Source organism: Carassius carassius, chromosome 13, assembly GCF_963082965.1.
Source record: "Carassius carassius chromosome 13, fCarCar2.1, whole genome shotgun sequence".
In the NCBI taxonomy this organism is placed as follows: domain Eukaryota; kingdom Metazoa; phylum Chordata; class Actinopteri; order Cypriniformes; family Cyprinidae; genus Carassius; species Carassius carassius.
Genome location: NC_081767.1, coordinates 17,337,961 through 17,353,748, shown reverse-complemented (window position 1 = coordinate 17,353,748; position 15,788 = coordinate 17,337,961). Strand labels below are relative to the sequence as shown.

Below are 15,788 nucleotides of genomic sequence, written 5' to 3'. Positions count from 1 at the left end.
GAACAAATCCGTTATTACCAAGATGTTCTGGTAGCGATCTCGTGGTCGGCCCAGTGTCAAGAAGTCCATAGCCATGATATGAAGGGGGGCCTTCGCATGGATGGGTACCATTGGCGCTCGGACCTCCCGTCTGGACTTAAACAATATGCATCTCGGGCAAGCTTGAATTAGGGCGTGCACCGATGCCTCTAGCCCGGGCCAAAAGAAGAATCTCCTAAGCAGGGACACGGTCCTCTCCTGTCCCTGATGCCCCAACTGGTTGTGGTACGCCGAAACTAAAGCCGTTACCTCATCTGCGGGTACCACGATCTGGCGTACTTCTTCGCCCAACTTCGGGTCACTGACCCTTCTGCACAAAACGCCATCTCTCAGCTCCAGCCTGTCCCATTGCCCCAGCAGCCTCCTCCCAGTATCCGTCTGGGCTAACCTCTCCGCTGGCGTCAGCCGTCGGCCCTGTTCCAGCCATTCTCTTACCAGCCGCACATCTTGATCCCTGGCCTGTCTCTCCCTCCACCGACGGGGATCCCATCCCCAGTTCTCAGGCACGGCCTCCTGTCTGCTGCCTGGTGCCTCTACTGCTCCTACCATATAGCCCTCCTCCGGGCTGGCCCCTCCGGGGCTTTCCGCTTCGGGCAGCCTTGAGAGGACGTCCGCGTTCGTGTGTTCACGCCCTGGTCGGTACTGTAGTTGATAGTCAAAGTTGGCCAGTTGGGCCACCCACCGCTGCTCCACGGCTCCCAGCTTCGCCGTCTGTAAGTGTACTAATGGGTTATTGTCTGTAATGATCGTCACCTTGGCACCCCAGAGGTAGTCTTTAAATTTCTCACTTAGGGCCCACTTCAACGCCAGCAGCTCCAATTTGAAAGAACTATAGTTCGCATCGTTCCTCTCGGCTGGGTGGAGGCTCCGGCTGGCGTACGCGATGACCCTCTCAACTCCGTCCTGCCGTTGAGCCAACACCGCTCCCAGCCCGAGATTGCTGGCATCTGTATACAAAAGGAATGGTTTTGTGAAATCTGCGTATGCCAAGATAGGGGCCTGTAGCAGCTCCTGCTTCAATGTCTGGAACGCCGACTCACAATTTGCATCCCAGTCTACGTTGGGCGACCCCCGGCCCCGGTTACGACCTGTGCCAACCAGCAACTGATTAAGGGGTTTAGCAATTTTTGAAAAGTCCTTTATGAAACGCCTATAGTATCCCACAAATCCTAAAAAGGATCGCACTTGCCTCACTGTCCTCGGGGCCTTCCAGTCCTTCACGGCCGATACCTTTCCAGGATCTACGGACACTCCAGCCGCACTGACCACGTGGCCCAGAAAGTTGACTTCTCTCCGTAGTAAGTGACACTTATTGGGCTGTAGTTTCAATCCGTACTTCTCCATGGCCCGAAAGACTTCCTCGAGGTGCCTCAGGTGTGAATCAAAATCTGGGGAGTAGACAATCACATCATCCAGGTAAACTAATACTGACTCCATTAACTGACCTCCCAAGCACCGCTGCATCAGCCGCTGGAAGGTGGCCGGAGCATTACAGAGCCCGAAAGGCATCCGGTCCCATTCAAATAGTCCAAACGGGGTTGTAAAGGCAGTCTTCTCCCGGTCTGCTTCGGCCACCTGCACCTGCCAGTAGCCACTGGCCAAATCTAGGGTAGAGTACCATGCCGACTGCGTGAGGCTGGCAAGCGAATCTTCGACCCGTGGCAAAGGGAAAGCGTCTTTCTTAGTCACGAGGTTCAGCTTACGGTAGTCCACGCAGAATCTCCAAGCCCCCGTCTTCTTTTGCACCAGCACTATGGGGGCCGCCCACGGGCTGCTGCTTTCCCTAACAACTCCTTGCTTCAGCATGCCTTGCAGGAGTGTACGTACCTCGGTATACAAAGTGGGCGGAATTGGGCGATACCTCTCCCGGCTGGGCCCTGCATCCCCGGTAGGTATATGATGTTGTACCCCCTGGGTGCATCCGTAGTCTTCGTCGTGGGTGGCGAACACATGCTGCCATCTCCGAAGGAGGGCCTGTAACTTCTGTGTCTGTGCTTGCTCTAAATCCTCCCCTTGTAACGACTCACCCGCCAGGTGGCTCGGCACACTCCTCTCCATACCACCCCATGGGGTGTCTACTTGTGTCAGGGCCACCTCGATGACAGTGGGGCACACCTGACGAAAACTAATATCCCTCTCTTCCCTTACTTGGTGGGATGTAACCGTTGTCAGACGGGCTAATCGTTGGTGCCGATGTAGTTGCACCGCGTATGGATGTACATTCCGTATCCTCACGGGGACTCTCCCCCGCCGGACCGTCGATAATCCTCGTGCCACTTCCACTTGTGGACAATCCACATGGGGCTCCACCAGCACCCACTCTTCTGGGCCCGCTCTTCGGGGCGGTACTCGCGCCCACACAACAGCCTCACTTTTTGCGGGGACAGACAAAGCAAAACGACACATCACTCTTCCTACCTCTTCCTGTTCCCTGCGGACTTGGCTCATTTGCACCCTTCGACAGTCAGCTACCACACACTCCCACTTGGGCCTCTCTGCAGGTGGTATCTTCGATACGGGCCTAGCCCGAAATAGCTCTTCCCAGCAATCAGCGAGGACATTCATGCCCAACAGGGCTCGATGTGCACCCAGACAATGGTCTTGCACGATAATCACACCTTTCTGGGGGACCATCACTCCGTGAACCTCTAGGTCCGTCAATCGGTAGCCAATATATGGGATGTCGAGGCCGTTTGCGCCCTTCAGAGTAAGCCAGGGGGCCTCCGCCCCTGGTGCCCCTTGTTTCCCAAACACTTCTTCGGATAAACTCTCAGCAAACAACGTCACTTGGGAGCCTGTGTCTACCAGGCATTGAATCTCCTTGCCGCACACTCTCACCTTCGCCACGGGGCTACGCCCAATCATCTGGCTCCTAGAGCCATATCCTCTTCCAGGGTCTTCTCGAGGGGTCCCGGCCACACGACCCACAGTGGCCGGCCGACCTAAAAACCCCCTTCTGACGCCCTGCGGGGCCCACACTGACGGCTATAGTGACCTGGTTTGCCACAGCGGTTACAGATGGGTCGCCCTTGCTCGTCCCATTCGAAACGGGGCCGGTTAAAGTGGTTCGGGCGCCTGAACGGCTCTCGGCCTCCCTCTGAGTACACTCGGTCTCGGGGCGCCGGCCGTGGTTCCTCCCGCGCCCGTCCTTGGCGCAATTCTCCTACGAGGGCTTTAGACAGTTCAGACATCTGATCGCGGACATCTTTCAAAAGTTCAGCCTTCAGTGCTTGCTTCCAGTCAGGGCCTCCGGGTTGTGCTGGTGCTACTTCACTGACAACCGCACACACTGGGGAACCACTCACCTCAGTCTCATCACCTTCCAGGGCCAGTGCCTCTTTCTTCAGATCTTCGAACGTAAGACCCGGGTCCCTTCGAAACTGGATACGTAGGCTCTGTCTCACCGGACCCTCCTTCAACCCCAGAAGAAACTGGTCCCGCAATAGAGTCTCCCCATCTCCCAACCCGTGGTCCCGACGGGTCTGTAGTCGGGCGAATTGCTCTCGCAACCTCAGGGCGAAAGCTCTAATCGGTTGGCGGGGGCCCTGCTTACAATTGAAGAACTGGGAGCGAAGGACAGCTACGGGGGTGTGGTCACCATACTGTTCAGTGAGGAACTGGAACACGGTTTGGGCGTTGGCTCTAACGGCTTCGGGGGCGGCATGCACCTCTCGCCGCGCTTCTCCATCCAGGGAGTTTAACACAAATTGAAGCCGCTGGGCTGCACTAAGGCCCTGTAGGTCGGCCAAGTACTCTAGTTGAGCCTTCCATTCAGACAATCGTACCTCGGATTCTGTCCCCCCATATTTTTGAATCCAGGGGCTCCCCATAAAAACGGGCATGGCACGGGGTTGGGCTGAAAGCCCCGCGTTGTCGGTCATTGGACGACCTTGGTTACTCAACTCGAGGTGGAAATCCTGCCGGCTACGCCAAATCTGTCACACCCAGGGGCTGGCTATGCTTTAACTAAGCCACACCCCTTCTCAACTTCCACCTCGAGGAGGTCCCCAAACCCGACCCAATGGCCAAACAACACGAGAACAAGTAAGTGATAAAACAATCTTTATTTAAATATTTAAAAATAGCTTGGGGAATAGGGAAAGGGCAATTAAAACTAAACTCTGACTCGGCCCTCCAGATGGGCTATGGCCGGGAAGAGGTCAGGGAGCAAGGGGGCCACGGGGATCCGGGGCGTAGGACTCGGGCCCCGGCCTGAGTCTTAGGTATCCGTAGCGCCCTCCTTCTTCCTCCTCTTCGCTGAATACAGCTCACGGTAAGTACTGGTTCACACAGTTCGTTCTCGAGGTGCTCACTCTCTTTCTCTTCCTCCACAGGCAACGGGCTCTTTCTCTTTCTCCACAGGCAACGGCTGGGACACACAGGCACAGTTAATTCAGCTTGGTTTTGCTCTCACCTCTTCGCTGATTACAGCTCACAGTAAGTACTGGTTCACACAGTTCGTTCCTTGGGTGCTCACTCGCTTTCTCTTTCTCCACAGGCAACGGCTGGGACACACAGGCACAGTTAGTTCAGCTTGGTTCTGCTCTCACCTCTTCGCTGATTACAGCTCACAGTAAGTACTGGTTCACACAGTTCGTTCCTTGGGTGCTCACTCGCTTTCTCTTTCTCCACAGGCAGCGGCGTAAGTACAGGTTTCCTCAGTCTCTCCTCGTGTTACCCACTCTCTCTCCTTTTCTCTCCACAGGTATCAACTTGGGCACAATAGCACAGTTAGTTTGCTTTGAATGGCTCTCACCTCTGGGCTGGACACAGCGTACTGTAAGTACAGGGTTCGCTCTATTCCTCCTCGTGTTATTCACTCTCTCTCTCCTTTTCTCTCCACAGGTATCAACTTGGGCACAATAGCACAGTTAGTTTGCTTTGAATGGCTCTCACCTCTGGGCTGGACACAGCGTACTGTAAGTACAGGGTTCGCTCTATTCCTCCTCGTGTTATTCACTCTCTCTCTCCTTTTCTCTCCACAGATATCAACTTGGGCACAATAGCACCGTTAGTTTGCTTTGAATGGCTCTCACCTCTGGGCTGAACACAGCGCACTGTAAGTACAGGTTTCCTCTGTTTCTCCTTGTGTTACTCACTCTCTTTCCTTTCCTCTCCACAGGTATCAACTTGGACACAAAACACAGTTACTCTGCTTTGGATGGCTTTCACCTCTGGGCTGGACACAGCGTACCGTGCTATCTCCGGAGATCTGAAGCACGCTCACAACATATACTGTACTGAACTAGGCTAGGACCAGCAATCTCCTTGTCCTCCCACGCCGAAGTGCGTGAAGGCGGGGGTTTATCTGACAGGACACACGGCAATACACAGCAGCCCACAGCAATATACAGCACCACGTCAAAATTATAGGTTTTCGCAGCACGAAGACTCACCCACCACACTCAGTGTACGGAAAGGACACCCGTCTTCCTTCACTTCGCTTGGTTCGGATCTGGCGATGGAATATGCGGCCTAGCTAGTGATGTCGTCGTTGTGACTACTTCAATAAGTATTCCTTCGGCTCTCCCACCACACTATATTAGGGGTAGGGCCGCCCTCCTCCTCCTGGAGAGATCTACACAACGCCAGGTCAATATACAGGGCACTTTCGACTGGCTCTTAGTACTCACATCAATGCCACTTCCAATCCCCTTTTTCACGTCGTCTCAGTTCGCCGTATAATCTGTTCACTTCTCAACCTTTAAGGTTCGCGATGTCTTCACAATCATACAATTCCAGCCTGAGGGAGAGAGAGAGTTAGACAGCTACCAGCAGCGTACCAAGACGGGCACAACCCAGTGCTTCACACACACCAAAAAGAGCTTTCCAGACTGGGAAATAACTTGGCCTTAAGTACTGCCTTGTCCAGCGTATCCTCCAATTACCAACCGCTGTCCCTAACTAGGCACAGGTGCATCGAATTCCCTGATTTTCCTTCTTACGGCGCTACCGGAAGTTCCGGTGTTCTGTTTTTCCGGTCCGGGCGGAAACGCTTCCGGGCGGAACCAAACTTCCCGAATTTTGGTTCCGCCCCTAAAGATCGTCACCTTGTGACAGATACACAGGTGTATCCTATGCGGAAGTCTTTTATCGACTTAACGTGACGCACGTATAAATTATCCTCCCCCTTCACATCTGCTCCAAGTGCTAACCATGGCAGAAAATTCAAACACACATAAATGTGAGTATTAAGCCCAGTTTTAATTATGTTTTTTACGTTTCTTGATTTTACTGGCTTGTTGTTTTTGTTTAATTAATGCCTCTTTTATTTATAAATGGGGAATAGATAATGATTTTAATTTAGGCCTGTAGTTAATTCTTTTTAATGTGTTGCGTATTTGTAGTTTAAGCCTGCAGGGATTGATATGCAACACACTAACATTTCGAACTGCTTCACTGTAGTGTAAAATTCTTTCTTACAGGGACTGATGAGGAGACCGAAAACTTAATTAAATTCCGTATGGAGCTTGATTCTGACTTCACTGGGAAGAGGAACAGTGCCAAAAAAGCCTGAATGTGAGTTATTTTCCAGTATGTGTAGAAAAATATGCTTTGTCTTCACTTTGTTTGATAAATGTTTTAGATAATATTTATAATAATATTGTAACACTATCTTTGTCTGTGTTTGATTAAATAATTTGTTGATTTTTTATTGTGTAGTAAAGTTCTTCAGGGGATTGGTTTAGATGGAAAAGTTTACACCAAGTCAGATTTCCAAAAAATGGGACAATCTAAAAAGAAAATACAAGGCATGTACAAAATGAATGCATGTATTTCATTTGGTGTGAATTTTCTTCTTGCTAGTTTAATAGAGAATGGATTCATTTTATTTTAGGAGCTCTGCTGTCCTCCTACGGGAACTGGAACAGATAGTGGGCCGTGGTTTTCTGCCATGCATGAGGCTATTGGGGGGAGGCCATCTATTGATCCTCCGATCCTGATAGACTCATGCGATGCAGAAGTCATTAGCTGTTCTGCTGTGTCCAAAGATCCTGGCTTGTCACCATCCGCATCTGTGGAGGAAAGGGAGGAGGAGGACACAACATCCTATGCACCATATGGCAGAGACAACTTCCAGGAGGAAAGGCCCTGTACTTCTTCAGGTCCCTCGCCACCTAAAAAGAAAAGATCCAACAGAGTGCTAGATTTTCTAGGGAGGAAGGCTGAAAATGAGGAAGGAACTTCTTCAGGCCACCCACAAATTAATGGAATCTACCTCAAATAGGTTCCTTGACCTCCTTGAACAGTTGATTAAAAAAAAGTTGAACACTATCTCTGTTTGTCGATTTTGCTTTGAGAATTTTTTGTGGCATTATATGCCTAAATAGATGTTTTATGGTAAACACAGTTGCCAAAAGAGTACAAAACAAAAATATTGGCTTAATTGGAAAACATGTTTATTTACATTAAACTATTTTATCTATTGTTAATGTGGACATCGCAAATAATTAAATTCATGAGGCTAAAGACATGGGGAACTTTTTTTTTATATATATAATCTGAACTTAAACATTGTGTGCAACAACATCTTTGTCTTTCTACAAATAATCATGCTCATTTAACTCCACTGGATCCACCTGAGGAGCTGACAGTTTTTCTGCCAGTTTATCGCGCCAGTCATTCCCACCACAGACCCCTCTCACTGGACAGGGTGGAGGTAAACCAACCTCATCCACAACTTCAGGGCCTCAATTATGTCTCCTGTTGTCAGGCAAATGTTATGCAGAACTGAACACGCCATGATAACTGTTGGGGCAAAGGTGTGGTCCACCTCAAGAGACTTGAAAAGCAGGGACCTCCAACGTGTTTTCATCATACCAAAGACCTGCTCAATTATGGAGCGAGCCTTGGCATGGTAGCGATTGAAGCGGGCCTGCACTCTCCCTTGCACTGGCTCCCGGTACGGAGTAATGATGGCCACAAGATGGTTGATGCAGGGGTAGCCTCCATCCCCCAAAATGAAGTATCCTTGTGGAGGATACAATGCCTCTTTATATATCTTGCTGTTTCTCAGGACTTTAGTGTCGTGGACAGAACCAGGATATCCCACAAAAACATTAAGGAACCGGCCCTTCCCATCGCATACTGCCTGCATCTGAATGGATGGGAAAAGTTTTCTGTTGATGTAGTCCTGGCCAGTGGGTCCAGCTGGGGTCTTGATGCGGACATGGAATCCATCTATAGCACCCACACACTTGGAGAAGATGGGGCTGTTGGCAGGGCTGCAATCTTTATGGTTCCTGTGTGAACCAGCCTGCAAACAGAGGATACTGGCACCTGAAAGGCCCAGGACAACACACTGTATGACAGACCATGTGCTAGCCAGTACACAGTTATCAGTATGGTTATGTGGGGTCCCCAACCATGTGCTTCATCTTGTGGCAGCATCTTTATCAAAGCTTCCATGGAGTCCTTGTTCAGTCGAAAATCCACCTTGAGGTTCTGCCTACCATCAAAATAATTTTAGCAGTGGTACGGTGGCATTTATTTCAGCATAAATCGGAGTAGCTGTTCTTTTAACCTGTAGTTAAAGATAGCATGTAAATATGTTTATTTTATGTATAAGCACATAGCACTGATCAGTTTAAATTAAGAAATGATACACAACAAAGAAGGCTGTGAATCTGAATTCAAATATTAACCTCACAACATATCTGCACATAGTATTTTTAACAATACCTCAGCCAAGAGTAGGACACAATGACGCAATCGTGTTTTCCATCTTCTTGAGCGACGCTGTTCATGTTGTGCAATTTGCTGAAGAATGTGGTGTAATTATAGGGAACAGGATATACCTACTATCGTTTTCATATACATAAAAATATATTATATATATTCATAAAAAAAAAAAAAAATTTTTTTTAATATATATATATATATATATATATATATATATATATATATATATATATATATATATATATATATATATATATTTAAATGTGAATAATTAATCGTTAATAATAACTGGTAATATAAAAAATAAGAACAAATGTGGTATTTCGTGGAGGTTGAAACAGTTACAATAGAAATAATAATTATCCCTAATGTGCAAGAATCCCGATATGCAAGCTAAATCCAGCGGTGCAGAGTCATCATTACTTGACGACGCTTTGAAGTGACGCTAAAGGGAGCAAGGATATATCATTTCACTTGCTTCCATTCCTCCGTCCTTGCGTCTTTTCCTTGTGTCCTTCCCTCACATCCTGAAGAGGTGGAGCTAAGACATGAGGAAAGTAATCGAGGAAAGGAAACAAGGATGCACAAATAAGAATTGAGAAGCCCCCATAGTGTAAGTAACTATAAAGTTCATTCTATCCTTCACCCTGTTCACCAGCCACTTATTACTTGTATTTCGGGATAAATTGATGAATTTAGGTACTGTAAATCCAACTGACATAACTCTCTGAACTGCAGCGGGAACAAACATGGTGGCGCTCATGTCACATTACAGATCAAGATCATTTAGAAAGAGTTTTTAAATTACAAAACACACTTATTTACACATATTTGTGAATCTGAATATCAGATTGTTCATGACATGGTATGGAATCTTGTACATACATGCTATTTACATATTATTGTAGCCCAGTTTGTACTGAATTCAGTGTTTTCAGGCTTAATCAATGTATGTTTATAAGGAACTGAAAAAAGCACAAATATCAGGGCATGTCAAAATTTCTCCAGGCCCCCAAAAAACCCTTAGACCCCAGAGGGTTAACCTGGCTTACAAATAACACACTAACACATTTCTAATATTCAAATCCTTTAAAGGATTGTTAGGTTGCATTAATTAGGAAAAACCGGGAACAGTTCCCATAACACACAAATGTACTTGCTACACTGTTAGAAGAATGGCATCTACGCTAATATTAGTCTGTTTCTCTCATTCCGAGGTCACCGCAGCCATAAGATCCAGTCTGTATCCAGATCAGATGGTCACCGCAGTCACCCAGATCCAGTATGTATCCAGCCCAGATGGAGGATTAGGACCTAGAGAGGACGTCTACAGCCCTGAATGTCAGTGGAGGTCAGGACAACTAGATGAGCCCCAGAGACAGATCCACAGTCAAGACCTTGTCTCCTAGATGGTCACCGGGACAAGACCACAGGAAACAAATGATTTTTGTGCACAATCTGATTTTGCTGCAGCCTGGAATTTAATTGCTGGTTTCGTCCGGCCAGAGGAGAACTGGCCTCCTGACTGAGTTTGGTTTCTCCCAAGGTTTTCTTCAATTCTGTCACCGATGGAGTTTTGGTTCCTTGCCGCTGTTGCCTCTAGCTTGCTTAGTTGGGGACACTTAATTTCCAGCAATTTCGCCGACTTGATTGCACAGATACGGTTTAAACTGAACTGATCTGGATGATGACATCATTGAATTCAATGATGCACTGCCTTTTTGCATTATTGACACACTATTTTCCTATTTAATGTTCTTCAGTTGCTTTTTTCACAATCTGTATTGTTAAAAGTGCTATATGAATAAAGGTGACTTGACTGGACTTGTATTACTCTGTTAAATTACCATTTTTGACCCTGGACTGTTCCTTTATACACAAATTCTTCTGCCTCAATCTCCTTGCTCCTTACCACCTAAATGCATAGCATATTTTTGTCAATGGTTTCTAGACTTTGGAAGTCATATTTATCCTGCCTCAAAAATATATTGTTTTGGATTGTTGGTGGTATTCCTTTTTTCAGTGAAGTAATCAAATAAAGCCCAAATATATAGGCTGATGTTCAAATCACAGCCCTGTGTGATCATCTGTACAAGAGTAACGAAGAGAAGAGCAGTTTTCACAGTCATGATGGTTCATTTAACAGAAGCATCTTAACACTTTCTTTAATTATCCTTCTACTACTTCCACACACTCTTACACTCCGAAAGTGTTACTCACACAAAGTGTTAACAAAGTCCTGATTCAGACGTTGCCCTCTAACACACCAATGTCTCAGAGAAAGCAAATCTCTTACGATGTCAGAGAAACAAACTGCCTTGTCACTCTATGCTAGGAGTCCAGTCAGATCGACTCAGCTGACAGGACACTGAGTCATTCCGCTGTCAAGGGAAGGTTAAAACTGTGTGTGTGCGCATGTTTAGGAGGGGGTGATGATTCTAACATTTCATGCTCAATCTCTCGACAACCAGCAAAGAAATAAAGGGGCTGTTTGACTGCAGAGACTGAGGACATTTTAACCCTTCCATTGATGCAGAAGGACAGCAGGCTGTTTTGTATAATCTTACATGCCCTCATAAGCAAATTATCATCCTCACTTATCCTTTTTTCCCCTTCCACAACATCTGTGTGTGCTGGTATGTTTTACACAACTTCTAGAATAAAATGTCAGGGTCTCTTGCTTCATGTGTCCTCTCTCTCTTTTCACATACACACTAGTTGCCATCTGCAGGCTTTTCTTTTCACTCTTGCAGTTGTTTTCACTGTGCTTTGATTTTAACAGTTTCATAGATTCATTACTTCAGGTATAGTGAAAAAAGCATAACAATTATCACTTACTTCATCTGAAATCTGTCCTCCAAATGTCACCCATGTGCCTGTAAATGAAAAAAAAGAAAAAGAATATTAAGCATTTTTAAGTAGGAGTTGTGATATTTCTTGCAAAACACTCTCAAAACAGTCTCATTTAATGACTGTTTGATTATTAACTGGAGAGCAAAAAGCAGAGAACCAGAGAAAACCTGCTCATTTGTATTTTCTGTATTGTCAGAATCATTAAAGTCTTTCTCGACCTTCAAGATTTTCACTTGTGGTGCGGCTGAACATGTACAAAGGACGGGCTCCGATATGTGAAAAAATAACGCTGCAAATAACAGCCAGTTGTGCCATATTTAATTAAAAGAAGTAGGGGTGCGCGATAAATATCGTCCAATAATTAATGCGCATCTCGTCAGTAAAGCCGGTTATCTAATCAGCAGTAAAATCCATCAGGTGTGTGATTTCACATAGAGCAGCTGTTACTACACGGAGCCGTTGTTAACTGACAAGCTGCGCAAATCAACACTGATAATGAACGTGGATTTGTGCAGCTTGTCAGTTAACAATGGCTACGTGTAGTAACAGCTGCTCTATTTGAAATCACACACCTGATGGAATTTACCATATTTACAATATTTACGGACGATATTTATCGTGCACCCCTAAAAAGAAGCTTTGAAAAAATTATTTTCCAGTGACATTAATATAAATTATTGCTTGCCACATAACACTATAGCAATTCCACAGTTTATATATGATAATCTCAAACGTAAGCTGAAGAGATGCTATTACAACAATATATATATATTTTATTATTCAACATTTTTCATTATTGTCAAACTGTTATTTTTAATTAATATAACATTTTAATGAAGTTACTATATTCACTTTATGTACACTGTATATTAATTTGGGGAATTTATTGTGTAAATATACAGGTGCATCTCAATAAATTTAAATGTCCTGGAAAAGTTAATTTATTTCAGTAATTCATCTCAAATTGTGAAACTCGGCCTACACATAGAATGAAGTAGTTTAAGTCTTTGGTTCTTTTAGTTGTGATGATTTTGGCTCACATTTAACAAAAACCCACCAATTCACCATCTCAACAAATTAGAATACTTCATAAAAAGGGTGGGGGGGCTCCTTCGGAGTTGCATGGAGTTGATCAGTTTGTGGCACTGCTGAAGTGATATGGAAGCCCAGGTTTCTTTGACAGTGGCTTTCAGCTCATCTGCAATTTTCGGTCTCTTGTTTCTCATTTTCCTCCTGACAATACCGCATAGATTTTCTATGGGGTCCAGGGCTGGTGAGTTTGCTGGCCAGTCAAGTACACCAACACCATGGTCATTTAACCAACTTATTTTTCTTTTGGCAGTGTGGGCAGGTGCCAAATCCTGCTGGAAAATGAAATTAGAATCTTCAAAAAGCTGGTCAGCAGAAGGAAGAATTAAATGCTCCAAAATTTCTTGGTAAAAGGGTGCAGTGACTTTGGTTTTCAAAAAAACACAATGGACCAACACCATCAGATGACATTGCACCCCAAATCATCACAGACTGTGGAAACTTAACACTGGACTTCAAGCAACTTGGTCTATGAGCTTCTCCACCCTATGAGCTTCTCCACTAGGACCTTGGTTTCTAAATTAAATACAAAACTTGCTCTCATCTGAAAAGAGGTATTTGGACCGCTGGGCAACAGTCGAGTTCTCCTTAGCCCAGGTAAGAGGCCTCTGATGTTGTATGTGGTTCAGGGGTGGCTTAACAAGAGGAATACGACAACGGTAGCCAAATTACTTTGCACGTCTGTGTGTGGTGGCTCTTGATGCCCTGACCCCAGCCTCAGTCCATTCCTTGTGAAGTTCACTCAAATTCTTGAATCAATTTTTCTTGACAATCCTCATAATGTTGCGATTCTCTAGGTTGGTTGTGCATCTTTTTCTTCCACAATTCTTCTTTCCACTCAACTCTCTGTTAACATGCTTGGATACAGCACTCTGTGAACAGCCAGCTTCTTTTGCAAGGCTTACCCTCCTTGTGAAGGGTGTCAATGATTGTTTTCTGGAAAACTGTCAGATCAGCAGTCTTCCCCATGATTGTGTAGCCTAGTGAGCCAAACTGAGAGAACATTTTGAAGGCTCAGTAAACCTTTGCAGGTGTTTTGAGTTGATTAGCTGTTTGGCATGTCACCATATTCTAATTTGTTGAGATGGGTGGGTTTTTATTTAATGTGAGCCAAAATCATTACAATTAAAAAAAAACCAAAGACTTAAACTACTTCAGTCTGTGTGCACTGAATTTATTTAATACATGAGTTTCACAATTTGCGTTGAATTACTGAAATGAACTTTTCCACGACATTTTAATTTATTGAGATTTCTCAATCATCAAAAATTGTGACTAATTACATAATTGCTTAAAATCACAATACATATTTGCCTACTCCATCAAGCACCATCTTAAATTAAATTTCAAATATTAAATATAAATGTAAAAAAATAAAAATGAAATATTCAAGTAAAAAATAAAATTGTTGATATTTTGACCGCTGTCAATGAATAACAAAAGACACTGTTAGCAATACGAAGAGATTGTAAAAAACATATACATTTTGTTAACAACTCAGATCCTTTTCAAAGTTTTCAAAGTGATCACACCTGTGAGTTTGCTATTATATACTAAAATTCTAGTATAGAATAATATAACTATATACTAAAGTACTAAAGGTCACATGCATATTAACTAATATTTTGCAATATTAAATGCAAAATCTACCTTCTACTAAACTGTATCCTCTTTTACATTAAATATTTACCTTTCATTAGAATGGATCATTTATATGTATTTTTATCCTCATTAACTTCTAAATATTTACTTAAGCCCAAATGTATTAAAATGTGTGACATTTGAAAATGGCACAATCCCTCCAAAAGCATGATCAGGCTAATTAAGGTGTCACTCCAACTGAATTATGGATCTGCTGTTTTTAACTGGTTATTTGCTCCAGCTGTGGGAACCTATAGAGGAGAAGCTTTATTTCTAACAGTTGCAGATTCAGAGAAAATACTACAAAGAGCTGTAAATCCAGGCCAGCAAAACAGAAGTTACAAGCTCAGCCAACAGAGCTTATAAATAGCAGCTGCTTTCTGACTCAGAGAAGTAATGTCGCTGTGGTTTGACAGTGGAGAAGACCCCAAATTTACGGCACATTGCTTATGAAGCACCAGGATATTGGGAAATGTTCTGCGCCTCTGAGGCTGTTTCACTATGAGTTTTAATGAGAGATTAAGATCTATTTTAGTGCAGATAATTATCATAACTTTATTCCTGCCCACGCATTGCTGAAGTGGGAACAAGTAAAGCTGTCCTATATTTAATCGCACTCTTCTACAAAATGCTGCTGACATCAGCAACCATCTTCCTATTTCTAGATGTCCCAATAGGTGGTTTTAGAAAAGCCAAGCAGTTATGTATGGAATTTGTACTCCAGTCGAAACTGGTTGTGGAATTTCTATTTCAAAACCAATGTGATTTACGTTCTTCATGTCAAACACAAAAGGAGATGGTATGAAAAAATGGACGCAGAAGCACCATAAAATGATCCTAATTTGGATCATGATTTATCATAATAATCCAAATGACCTGTGTACTATAATCTAAAATATAAAATAGCTTTAGATGATGTTATATTATAAATTATATATAAATATGTAGCTTTCATGTCTATACTGTGTTTAACTTCAGTTGAGAGTAGAAAGGTCACAATATGCAGATAAGAGGACAAGAAGAGAAGGTCAGTGGGTCAGTGACATTCAGGCACTGAGCTGATGGCAAGAGCGGAACTGTGAAAATAAGGGAGCAAATTAACTCATTCAAACAGAAAAACTCAACGTTTCACGAGCAGAGGCTGACAGGAAGACACATAAACATATTTTGCACTTGCTTTTCAGAGAGCAATAACATTTGAATAAAATACCTAATTTTATTCAAATAGATCCTGAATGAACTGCCTGACCAGTTTGATTTCACAACCCTGTCCTGGTCCTTGATACCAAACTCAGCATTTATAACTGAACCAACTAGTTATGTATCATCCATCTGACACCACCACTTTGGGCAGCATAATGTCAGAATGACTGTGCAGAAAATCATTGTTAATGCTAAACATCATCTTCCTCACTCTCACTCATCCTCTTCAAGTACATAACTATTTTGTTCCAGCATACCGGATGTCTCAGTTTTAAAATGTT

At 44.2% G+C, this 15,788-nt stretch overlaps 1 protein-coding gene across 1 annotated transcript in view; it reads right to left on the bottom strand.

Moving 5' to 3' along the window:
- Positions 1-15,788, bottom strand: part of LOC132156004 (voltage-gated potassium channel subunit beta-1) — a 141,523-nt gene that overhangs the window by 46,395 nt on the left and 79,340 nt on the right. The window contains exon 3 of the mRNA XM_059564808.1: positions 11,560-11,597. Within this exon, the coding sequence (XP_059420791.1) occupies positions 11,560-11,597 (38 nt within the window). The remainder of the gene's footprint in view (positions 1-11,559; positions 11,598-15,788) is intronic.